Here is a 12,281-nt window from a genome sequence, read left to right on the forward strand (position 1 = left end):
AAATCCTTCCTTGCAGTATCTGCTGCAGGTGATTGACCCCTGGTTGTGGGGTAGGGTTGGCTCAGGCTGTGTAAAAGCCTTCCCTCCCATGGGGCTTGTTCGAGCGTTGCTGGCAGTGGGGCAGGGATTGGATTCAACCAGAATTGGTCCTGGGGGGATGCTCCAGCCTGCACTGGTCACTGAGCAATTTCTGGGGTGTCAGGTTCAAGGTTTGGCAGTGGGACTTGGGGTAGACAGGCTCAGGTTTGTCTGTATGCTCTAACAAACCAAAATGGCCGTAATGTAGCCTTAGCCTCTGCTGCTTTGCTCCTAACCTTCCAACTCATTTTTCCTCCTTCCTCCAGGGTGTTGGAGCTTGGAAAAGCTCAGCTTGCTCTGCCAGGTGTGTGGAGTTCGTTTGCAAGAACCTGCTCTGTATCTGTGTTCCCAAACCCTCGCCCTGGCTCCAGGGAGTCCCCTTTCCCTACTGATCCAGGCTGTGCCAAAGCCTCACCAGATGGTCTCGTTTCCTCCTCACGCTGCAATCCCAGCAGTCACTGTTCAGATGCTGGGACATGATTTTTTTTTTTTTTTAAAGAGGAACCAATGTGCATTTAATGCACTGGCTGTAAGGGTCACAACCTCTCCTGATCCCCAGGAGCAGCCAGGTCACTTATTGTGCACTTATGCCTTAATTATCCACTGAATAGAGCTGGCTGATAGCTTATCAGATTTACTGCCTCCATGCACAGGCCCTGTGCAGCCCTGCCTGGGTGAGGGGAGCTTGTGGCAGGGCTGGAGGCAGCACTGGGTTTGGTTATCCAGTGCTCCCATGGGATGGGGCATGGGAGTGGCAAACAGTTCTGTTTGCTGTCACCGTGCTGCTGGGTGGGGCTTTGTGCAGTGCTGGGACATCCACATCCTTGTGGCCTCACCACAACTGCCCCATGTGTGGCTCCTGCATCACGATGGGATGGGTGCTCACGGTGCAAGACTCAAGCTGGTACTTGTAGATTTGCAAGGCAAATTATTCAAACAAGCTTCTGCAGCTGTGTAGACAAGGTGGCTGACTCCAGGTGTCCCTGAAGTGTGGGGACTCTGCACACACAAAGCTGGTGTGAGGGCCCAGGGGGAGCATTGGGGGAGCAGTGCCCTTACTGTCCCCATTGCAGAGAAGGACTCGTCTGCTGGTGTTGATGTCATTGGGTCCATTTTGGTGTGGGGTAAAAGAGGAGGCTGCCCCCAGCCTCCCAGGTGGGCATACTAATATTGGGTAGGGCACGGTCAGCCAGGGCTGTGTGGGCAGCTCGGAGTGACCCCCAGGAGCCCTCCAGCTCCTGGTCTACACCTGCTGCCGCGAGCCCCTGCCCAGTGGCGATGGAGAGGGCGAACCCCAGTTCCTCACCCACACGAGCCCCGGTGTTTCTGCACCCCATCTCCACCCTGCCGTGCCTTGGTGCGGTGGCTGTGGGTGCCCTGCCCGCCCCAGGACCCCGGGGGTGCTCTGGTGCCGCCATGGCCGGGGCTCAGCTCTGCCCATGGATCCTCGCAGGGAGGGATCCCGGCCAATCCCCACGTGGCGGCTCAGCCAGCCAGCCAATCCCCTGCTGCCACCTGGCTCTTGCTGCCTCCACCAATCACAGCCAAGCAACATTCTGGTCTGACCAATCATGTGCTGCCACCTGCATGACACCACAGCCAACCACGTGCTGCCACTTGTCCCTACTGCTGCCTCAGCCCCTGCAGCAGCAGCCCACCAATCACAGCACGAGGGGGAATGTGTTGAGCCAATCAGAAGCTGCTGCCTCCGTATATCCCAGCCAATCAGGGGCAGCCACACCCTGCCAGGAGCTATAAAGGCCCTTCAGCTCCTGGGCTGTGCCAGCATTGGGGATATCCCAGCACGGAGGGGCTGCGGTCCTGTGGAAGGTGGTTCCTCTGGAAAAGGCTCCCACCTGCAGGGTCCTGGAAGGATGTAGGTGAAACACGGTGGTGCTCGAGGGACCGCTCACCTGGGTGATGTCTTGGGACAGGGACCAGGAGCAGCAGGTCCCTCCAGCAGGAGAAGGCTTGCAGGAGTTGTGCCAGCTGAAAGTGCCTGTGAAGATCTTGGAGATGGTCTTCCTGAGGAACTGGCCATGTGCCAGGGTCTGCCCACTGGGAGTTGGAGAGCCCCACCTGCCTCAGATGTTCAGGAGATGATCCCAGCTGTGCCTGGAGGCCAGAGCTGGGCTCTGTGGGGCTGATGCCACAGGACAGAAGGTGAAGAAGGTGAAGAGCATGCAGCCATCGTGTGCCTTCAGGCACGGAGTGGTGCTGGGGCCTCACCCAGAGCTGTGTCACAGGTCACACATGCAATTGTGACCTGCAGAGCAGAACTGCCAGCACCGCCCTCGCGTGTCATGAGGGATCTGAATCCTGCTTGAGCTGCTGATCACACTGGTCCTGGAGACTGTGGAGGCAAGTGTATGAAGCTGTCCTGAGGTGTGCTGGCTGGCTGCTGACCTCTGAAGATGGGTGAGGTAGCTCCCACATGAATTATCAGGAGAGCTGCAGGAGGGAGCATCAGGAGAGCCTCGAATGCGCCAGGAGGGACTCGGGCTGTGCCAGTGTGCTCCAGTGGCCACTTAAACCAAGTGCAGCCCTTCCCAAGGATTCTGCTGTGTCCAGACCTCAGCTGAAGCCACCTTTGTGCGGCCTCAACAACCAGGTGGACTGAGAGCAGCTCCCATGTGGTTGGCCTGATGCACATCACTCCAGTGGAGCTGTCCTGCCTCAGCTCACAGCCAGCAGAACCATTGGGGCTCAGCCCATGCCCTGTAGACAACTGGACTGAGCCTGGGCTGGCACAGCTGCCTCAGTCCTGACCTGCCCATAGTGGTGCTACAGCACCAGCTGTGGCTTTTGCTTAGCCTCATCCATTCTTGTTGCATCTCAGCAACCCTCATGAAATTTGGAGCACCCTGGGGGCTTGGTGGAAAACCTGCCTGTGGGGAATGCAGGGCTTGGACTGCAAGCAAGACACAGGCTGGGGTTGGTTACTGGTGCAGTTTTGCATCCGGCATTTGGCAGTTACTAGGCAAATAATTGGCATCAACTTAAGAGACTGACGAGTGAAATTGCCTTCCAGGTGTGATTCCTCAAGCTCACAACCACAGAAGCAATTTTGAGTGGTTGTTGTTGAAAATAGACACGAAGAGCTGCCCCTGTGGTGGAGCAATTGCCACCTGGCTCAGTATGTGAGGTGTGCCATTGGAACAGACCCCTCAGGAGCAGGCTGTGGAAGCCCAGGGCCTTGGCCAGTGATGGCTCAACCCAACAAGTATGTGCCTCCTAAATGGCTCAGGAATGTTTGTGCTCTTGCCTTGAGAGCTGCCTGGTGTGGGCAGGAAAGACCAGCCCAGGCTGAAGAGCAGATGTAGGACATCTAATTCCTGTTTGGCCCCTGGCTGCTGTGTCCCCACAGCCTGTCCCCCTCAGTGAGCCAGGGCAGTTCTGTCCCAGTTGGAGGGACCCGGCCATCCCCAGCCCCGTACAGGTCCTTGAGCTCTGAAACCCAGCTGGGTGTTTGCCCCCACTGCCAGGTCTTCTTGGAGCCACCACCTCAATCCTTTCCCCCTCTGGGGGTGGGAGCCTTGGAGAGGGAGCAGCGCTGGGGTGGCTGGAGCTCCTCCTGTGCAAACCCTGTGAATCCTCCATCCTTGTGCCCATGGCTGCTCCATCTTCTCAGGCTGATTCTCTCCAAAGGGCAGGAGAACAGAAGGAAGGGCTGAGAGAGACCCTCAGCTTTGCAAACCCCGCTGAGGGCTGTGACTCCTGTTCGTGGGAGCCCCAGGAGGAGGGGTGGTGGGCAGGCAGGGGTTGGTGGGCTCAGAGGCCACTCCACAGTGCTGTGCTGTGTGTGGGCCAGGAAGAAACCTTGGAGTAAGCATCCAGTGCTGTCCTTCAGAGCAGATCTGAACCTGGAGAGGATCCTGCATTCCACTTGGAAGAAGCACAGTGCAAGGGGAACAGCTGGGGGTTGAGAAAGCACAACCTGATTTGCTCTTGGAGAACCCACAGGGCTGGGATCTTTACATGTGTCCTTTCCTACCCAGAGAGAGGCCTGAATGCAAGGGGCTCTGCCTGGGTGTTGGGTGGGGATGTGGGTCCTCCAGCTCACTCTGCCCTGGGCTTTGTGGGCATCTCCTTGGGTTCCTCTCCTTTGCTGCAGGCAGAGCAGGCTCCTGGCCCTGCTCCCTCAGGGAGCTGGGAAGCAGCACCCCAGCACCCGGGCTCGGGGCAGGAGGTGTGAGGGGCAGCAGCTTGGGCCCAAAGCTGGACACCCGAGTGCTCACCGGGCCTGTGACCCACAGACCACGCTGAGGAGGACAATGACCCGTGGCAAGGACAAGGCACCTGCCCCTGTCCAGCACCAGGGCACTGCCAGATCTGGAACCACAGGCAGAGAAGGGATGCGGCTCTAAATGCCCTGTGTGGAGTGGCAGGAGTGTGGTTCTGCAAGGGGCTGGAGAGCCTGCACTGGGCTGTCTCTGCCACCAAGTGAGGCCCCGAGGGCACACGAGGGCTCAGAGCAGCTGCCCTGGGGTGCAGCCCCTGCAGCCATGGTGCAGTGCAGGCTGCAGAGCCAATTTTGTTGAACCAAACCACAACAATTGCAGGGACTGGCTGGTTTCCCATTTTGGGGCTAATCCCCTTTATCCCTGCTCCCAAGGTGAGGATGTGCTGCTTCCCTTGGGACACCCCCAGCCTAAAGCTCCATCCCTCGGATGGGCTGTGGAACAAGGCTGCAGCTCTGGAGCAGCACCTGGGGAAGTGAGCAGCAGGCAGGAGCAGGACTGTGGGACTGTGCCATGGGGGGAGATGAGCATGGGACACCTGTCCCCAAGCAGGGACCAGAGCTAGTGCTCCCTGCACTCCGTGGGATGGCCATGGGCACTGCTCAGAGCTGACAGGTCCCCAGCAAAGGCTGGGCACTGTGTGTGGCCGTGGGGAGCCCCTGGCCTGTTTGCTGCGGCCCTGGGGATTTGTGCATCCCCGGCTTGGCAGGAACACGCTGGAAAGAAGGATGAAGGCAGGGGTGAGGCACGGAGGTGTCGGTGCTTGTGGAGATGCTGGGACACCTCATCCCTGCTCCGGGCTGGCATGAGGAACAGCGGGTCCAGCCCAGAGGCAGGGCCGCTCCTCTCCTGGGGCACAGCTGGTGGCACGTCCCATCCCGGGTGACTCGGCAGCCCGCAGCGGCAGAACCAGCAGCAGCAGAGCAGCAGCAGAGCAGCAGCAGAGCAGCAGCAGCAGCGCTGTCTTGCAGCACCATCTAGTGCTGCGGGATGGGGAAGCCCCGCGCTGCCCCCGAGAGCCACCGCAGCGCCCTGGGGACACGCCGTGGCTGTCCCGCGTCCTGGGTCGTGCTGCCAAGGCCAGCCTGGCAGGAAAGCCAGCCAGGCTGGTGGTGGTGGGCATGAACAGGCGGCACAGCGTGGCTGCTGGCCCGGGGCAGCCGGAACTACCTCCCCCGTGCTCCTGCTCTGTGCCAGGGAATTTCCTGCAAGGATTCCGGGAAACATCAAGGGGTGCAGACGTTCCCAGTTCCTGAGCCAAATGTATCTGGCGTCAGCTGCCGGGTTTGTCACCTCCTCCCATGGAAATTGGGCTTCTGCCCTCTCCTTGGAACACTTGCCTCTCTATCAGCCAGGTGGCTCCTGCTCTGTCAGTCCCTCACCCTCAGGGCATTCACGTCACTCCTGCATCCCCGGCAGCTTCTTGGGGCCCGTCTTCCATACCTGGCGAGAGCCTGATCCCTTCCCACAACTTGTCACTGTTCCCCTTTCTCACACCAGGGCAGTGTCAGACCTTCCCAGCCTGGCTTTGGGGACACCAGGACCCCAGCACCATTACTGTCCTCTCGTCCCTTTGCTCTGTGTCCCCTGCTTGTCTCAGCTTGTCACCCCTTCTGGGTGTCTGCCACTCTGCCCCCTGCCTGGCACTGCGGTGCTGGGAGAGCAGGCGGGATTCTGGTGTAGGGGGTGGTGCAGGAAAGGTTTTGGCACAGAGCTGGATGCCCTAAGAATGGAATGCTCTTCCAGAGGGACCGTGGTGATGGCTGGCCCCTCTCTTGGAGTACTGCTGTGGATGTGGGTGTCAGACCGACACTGGGTTCGGCAGCTGCTGAGCTCCAACAGGGATTGCACCCAGGCCCTGTAGCACTGAGGGCTGGTGACCAGAGGCTCCCTAGGGCAGGAGGAATTGGACACCTTGGACCAAAAAAAGGTGCTTTGAATCCTGTATTTGCTCCAGCTGCCCTCCTCCTGTCCTTGGGGAGAAATGTGCTCAAGTCACCTGGCAGTGAAACCCCTGTGTCCGTGTGTTGGAGTGCCTGCTTGGGGCTCTGCCTGCTCTGATGAGGCAACCCAGGGGAGGGATCTGTGCCCCCCAAAAAGGAGCAGAGGGACTCGGACCTTCCTATGCCTCCTGTCTCCTCCCAGTGCTGCTGCACCGGATGGCACTGGGTGGGATGGGATGAGATGTTGCTGGCCCTTGTTGCCACCGCTCTCCCCACGCCCTGCCCGCGCCACCGGCACCTGCGGGAAGGTAAGAGTAGCAAAGCAGACAGCGAACATAACGTGGCCCTGGGCTGTTTGCGCACCTTTTGTTCGGCAGCAGCGTTCATGAATCAGCTCATTAACCACATTAGGACCTTGATCGGGCGGGGCAGATTTGGGGCACGCTCCAGCGGGAGCCCCGGTGGCTCTGCCAGGCGGGCGGGCAGCCGAGGGCTCCCACAGCAGCCGGGGTGGGTGACAGCCCGGGGGCTGTGAGAGCCTGGGGCTTGCGTGGAGACGAGGAGCCGGCCCTGTTCCCCTCGCCTTCATGGCAGCACACTGGGAAGAGCCTCTCAGACATCCAGTGCAGGGTCCTGCTCCACAGCCAGCCCTGCAGCCCGTCGCGGGGTGGTTCCATTGCCATCAGCCGTGCTTCAGGGAGCCTTGTGGTGTGATGGACCCCAAAACTATGCAGAGAGCTCCGGTGAAGGCAAAAGGCTGTTGTGCATCACCCTTCTCCCTCACTGCCCACTGCTGTGCAGCAGCCCAGCTCGGAGTGCTCCCAGGCTAAGACATAGCTGGAGGGTAGTGAGGATGGAGCTTCACCCCAAACCACAGGGACGTGGATGGTTGGTGGCAGTGGTGACACATTCACCCGTGTCGCTTTCCAGCCCCACTTTTCTTTTCACTGGCACCTTTGCTGTCCCATGCAAGGGAGCCAAGATCTCACTGTGCCATGCTTGGGCCATGCCCGTGTCTCCTGCCCCTTCTCCCAGGGCTCCCAAATCCCATCAGCCCCACAGGGAAGGGTACCGCAGCTGCCTGGGCCGAGAACGGGCTGCTGCTCTGAGCACCCCGGGGCCCTTTGTCTGAGTTTTGGGTGGTGGCTGCTCAGACCGCAGTGTCACCGGCGGTCCCTCGGGAGGCTGATGCCGGCACTGGGGCAGGTTCTGGAGCTCCGGCCGGGACAGGGGCGGAGAGCCGCGCCCGCCATTCCCCACGGAGCCACCGGAGGGCGGCAGCGACCCGCGCTAGCGGCGCCCGCCAGCTCCGGCTGGGCGAACTGGGCGAGCTGAACTGGGCGAACTGGGCCAGCCCGGGCAGTCTCAGGCCCCGCGTCCCTCCCGGACCCTCTCCCAGGGCTGCTCACCCCGCGGAGCCTCAGCCACGCGTGTCGGTGGCCACTTGAAGCCCCGCGGAGCCTCCAGCGTGAGCGGCCCCGCAGGCGCCGGGAGGTTAAGGGGGTGTGGGAATTCACAGCTTGTCTCACAGAATGATGTGGGTTGGAAAGGATTTTTAAAGGTCACTTAGTCCAGCCCCCCTGCCATGAGCTGGGACGTCTCCAACCAGGTCAGGTGCCGATCCACTGATCTGACCTGATCTGAGCAACCTGTTCCAGTGTTTCATCACCCTCACCTTAAAAAATTCCCTCCCTGTATCTAATCTAAATTGACCCTCCTTGAGTTTAAAGCCATCACCCCTTGTCCTGTAGCAATGGGCCCTTCTAAAAGGTCTGTTCCCATCTCTTACAGGCCCCTTCAAGTACTGGAAGGCTGCAAAATGGTCTCTGGAGCCTTCTCCAGGTTGAACAACCACAGCTGTCTCAGCCTATCTTCACTGGCAGGTTGACCCTTCCCTCTGATCATTTTTGTGGCCTTCTCTGGACCTCCTCCATCGGGTGTGTCTTTCCTGTACTAACACGGCAGGGCTGGTTGCAGCACTCCAGGTGGGGTCTCATGAGAGTGGGGTAGAGGGGAGAATCATCTCCCTTGGCCTGCTGGCTGTGCTGCTTTGGCTGCAGCCCAGGATTTGCGTGGCCATTAAAAGGAAAAGGCAGCAGGGTACTCAGATCCACTGAGAGCATCTGTCCCTGTGCTCTGGGTCAGCAGAGGTGGTGCCTGCTCCCTGTCTCTGCTGGACACCTCCTGTGTGGGTCTGGCAGGGTGTCTGCCTTACAACACAAAGGCACCTGCTCTCAAGACTTTCAGCCTTTTTTATTTTTCCTTTTTGGATACCTTTGTGTCTTGGACAGAGGTCCCACCCTCACTGGCTGTCATTCGTGCTGGGTGCAGTTTTGGTTGATGTCTCTGTTGGAAGGCTGGCCTAGGATGGGTCACACTGCTGCCAAGATTCTGCCCTCCAGGTGCTCCAGGCTGGGATCCATCAGTGAGGTCTGGTGAGAAAGTTGATGTCCTGGCTAATGGGGATTAATGGTCCAACTTCAAACCCCCTAAACAATATTTACTCTCTATCCCTCCCACACAAACCCAGTGGCTGAATCCAGGATGTAAAATGATGCCTTTCATTTCCCTGCGGCTCTGAGCATCTCAAGCCCAGCAACAGGACAGGCTGACCAAGGCATCAAGTGATTACACAGCTGCCTGTGATGTTCAGGAGCAGAAGCTGAAGATGCCCCTTCCCACAATGTCCACGTGCTAGAGCTGATTACAAACTGCAGGGCAAAGTGCCAGCAGGGCTGGAGAAATCTGTCACAGAAAAAGTGCTGCAGTGTGTCATTGAAGCCTCCACATGTGGGGAGTGTTGGTGGCAGCAACTGCAGCCCCAGTGGAGCTGCAGGGAGCCCAGCCCAGCACGGGAGTGATGCTGGTGGACTCAGGGGAACATGGGTTTTCCAGAGGGGCTTGAGTGTCCCCAGGCACTTGGAAAGGCAGAATAGTGTGCAGTGCTGCTCAAGAAACTGGTGACAAGGGGACAGTCGGTCCCAAGGGATTAACAGACAGAGGGGAGGCCAAGGAGAAGCCTTGGTCAGAGAAGTCAGGACACCTTTCTGATACAGCCAGCTGGAGGAAGAGAACACAGATGGGGGTTGTGGGAAGGGCAGAGCAGTGGAAAGCCCTGTTCTGCTGCTGGCTTGAGTGATGGGAATTTGTGCCTGCTGAGGTACGTTTTTGTAACAGAAAGGAAAACACACAAAACTGACATTTTTTCCCTTCTTTGGACGGTAGGAATGTTTTAATTGAGAAATTTGTTTTAATTACATTAGGTGATATCACAGTCTATTTTACAAGTTTGGGGTAAGAGGACGTGTGGACCAGTTACACAGAAATCCAGCGAAAGGATAAAAATCTACAACATGAGAAAAATGAAAAGGTTAACTTAACGCCAAATAAAAGCACTGAGAGTTTGGTGTGAGTGGAAATGGGAGATTATACCAGGGTCCAGAGAAGTAGAAAGGATGAGACTAACATAGATTTACAGTATTGGTTCTGCATGACCATCGTTTGCCTGTGTTCAGAGACAGCCTCTCTTCCTGAGGGCATCACTAAGCAGATGGCCCCGTCTCTGAGGATTTGGTCTTGTCAGAGAAGAAAGTAAAAGAACTTATGGGCAAAGGTCACAACCCACGTTGAGCTGGTCCCCAGGGTCACTGCCTACAGGAGTGTCTTCCACTGGATAGTCGGGGGGTTTCTGCACCAAGAACTGCATGGAGGAAAACTAAAACAGCTCCAAAAAGCCCCATCTCAAACGTAGAAAAGTCTCACTCTGGAAGTGCTTACGAGAAGATCATCATCATAGAATTTGGTTTCTATAATAACATTACCACTGCAGGAAGAAAGGAGGAGAAAGAAGAGGCGTTAGGAGGATGCATGGACAGTGATTGCTGCTCTCCACCCTCTCACAAGCCTGGACTCCCACCCTGACCACCCCACAACCTGATCTTTTTGCTTTGGAGCTGTGCACAGTGAGCACTGTCCTGGTCAGGGTCAGTCAGGACTCAGGGATCTCCCAAACACATTCCTGTGGAATGTTCTTCCCATCCCTCCTCTGGCTGAGCATGGTACTGCTCAGGCTGCAGAGTGCTCATACAGCAAACCCCTGCTCACTCCTACTGCTAAAAATAAACTAGCAGTCCCAATACTTTAGGCCCCTGTCTGCTGCAGGAATTGTAAAACCAATGGGAATTCTTTTTTTTATTCTCCTTCTCTGTCCTCTAGTGCTGAGCAAGCTACATCAACCTAAATGTCATTTCCCTTAAGAAGTGCTTAAATGCAAAGACACAAGCATCTTTTATACAAATGGCAATGGAAATGTGGATTTGGGTGTGACAGAAGCTCTGGGGATTTAACTTGCTGACTTCTGAGATTTTGATATATAAAATTAGAACTCTGGGACCATTATAACACCTGGACACCTAAGCAGTGTGATCTGACCCTATCTAAACAACCTGGATCTTGAAAAGCAAAGCAGCAGTTCTACCTCCACTGTGGCTCTTGGTGTCTCTAACACTGGACCTGCTAAGAGTGTAAGGTTTTGCTGTGGTGTGGACAATGCTTGAACTTAAATGTCAGGGAAAGTCCTCAATCTGATACTTGCTCATCTTGGGAACTCTTCATGCACAGTGCCTTGATTAGCACCAAGTATCACATCTCCATTCTCTCCTGGTTTGGAAGCACCAAGACAAAATGAGGTCTTTGGGAATATCAGAAAATATGGGGCTCTCCAAATCCTGGCAGCTGTAAAATGATGACTTCTTTGGGCCATAAATTCCCCTTTGGATTTCTTTGGGCTGGGGGAGGGTTCTACTGAAAAGCCTCAAGGAATGACTTGAGGATACCTCTATAAATAGGAGAGAGAGAGACCTGGGCTCCCCACTGCAAGTGGACATACTTCAGGGAACAAATGGGACATTGGAAAATCCTCAAGGTCATTTGAAAACTAACTTCTCTTGACTCCCAGTCCTGAAAATGTCTTCAATTCCTGAGATGATCAAAAGCAACTTGTCAGATGTCTTTGTTTCTTTATTTTGGTTCCCAAATCTGGCTCCTCCTGTACTGACAGTGCCCAGCTCTAGGAGCTGAGGGTGTGTGCAGCACCTCCAAGGTTCTGAGCAGGCTGTGCCAGGAGCACTACTGGAACCCTGGTGCTCTCCTCCAAGCCTGCTCTGTTTGAAACGTGCTGTGAATGGGAATCAGTGACGGCAGCTCCCATCCCAGTGCCTTCTTTATGCGACTGGCTTTGCTCCAGACAGGGAATGAGAGGGAAAATGCTGGAGAGGGAGATCTTCCAGAGGACACAGTGACCTTGCAGTGAGACTGGCTGCTCCCTGTCTGTCTCTTGTTGGCAGCAGGGTTCCCAAACCCTTCTGTTTCTGGCAGTCCAGCACTGCAGGGAGGATGGTTACCCTCCCCAAGAGCCTCCCTCCAGGAGCCTTTTCCATCATGCCCCCAAAGCTGGAGCCTGGCTGCCCACACCGAGCAATGCCCAGCACGTGTTACTGTGGCACATCTGGGGCACCACTGCCCTGCTCAGGAGCCCATGTGCACACTGAGCCAGGAGTAGACTTTGTGAGGAGGCTGTGTGAATCTTCCTGCAGGTGACTGTAAAATGACTGATTCCTGATTCCTCCTGTGAAAGGTATTTTAGCCCCAGATACACCTCTGTGCATAGTGTATATAAATGTGTATATATGCATATACACTAAATGTGTATAAGCCAATGTTAAAGACACAAAGCTCAGTAAAATGTTACACTGATGAAACAAACACTAGAGCAGATACTACAGGTGATATATTGCATGAACTGAACTACCTTGGACAAGAGTCAATGATCAAGAGCTGATTTTAAAATAGCCCAAAAATCTGGTTTTTTTTACCCTGGATATAACGGGTATTAAGTCGTAAAACATTTTAAAATCCTTTCACGATTCACCTTCCAAAAAAATTAAGCAAGTTTATTAAAGAATCCGTTTCACTTTCTCCAAGCCTTTATTGCTATATTAATGCAAATTGGACTTTTGGG

At 55.9% G+C, this 12,281-nt stretch overlaps 1 protein-coding gene across 1 annotated transcript in view; it reads right to left on the bottom strand.

The window, feature by feature from the left end:
• Positions 1-9,463: 9,463 nt before the first annotated feature.
• Positions 9,464-12,281, bottom strand: part of PDE6D (phosphodiesterase 6D) — a 34,661-nt gene continuing 31,843 nt past the window's right edge. Inside the window, exon 5 of the mRNA XM_002193747.7 lies at positions 9,464-10,085. Within this exon, the coding sequence (XP_002193783.2) occupies positions 10,004-10,085 (82 nt within the window). The 3' untranslated portion in view covers positions 9,464-10,003. The remainder of the gene's footprint in view (positions 10,086-12,281) is intronic.

This window comes from Taeniopygia guttata, chromosome 9, assembly GCF_048771995.1.
Source record: "Taeniopygia guttata chromosome 9, bTaeGut7.mat, whole genome shotgun sequence".
Taxonomy (NCBI): Eukaryota; Metazoa; Chordata; class Aves; order Passeriformes; family Estrildidae; genus Taeniopygia; species Taeniopygia guttata.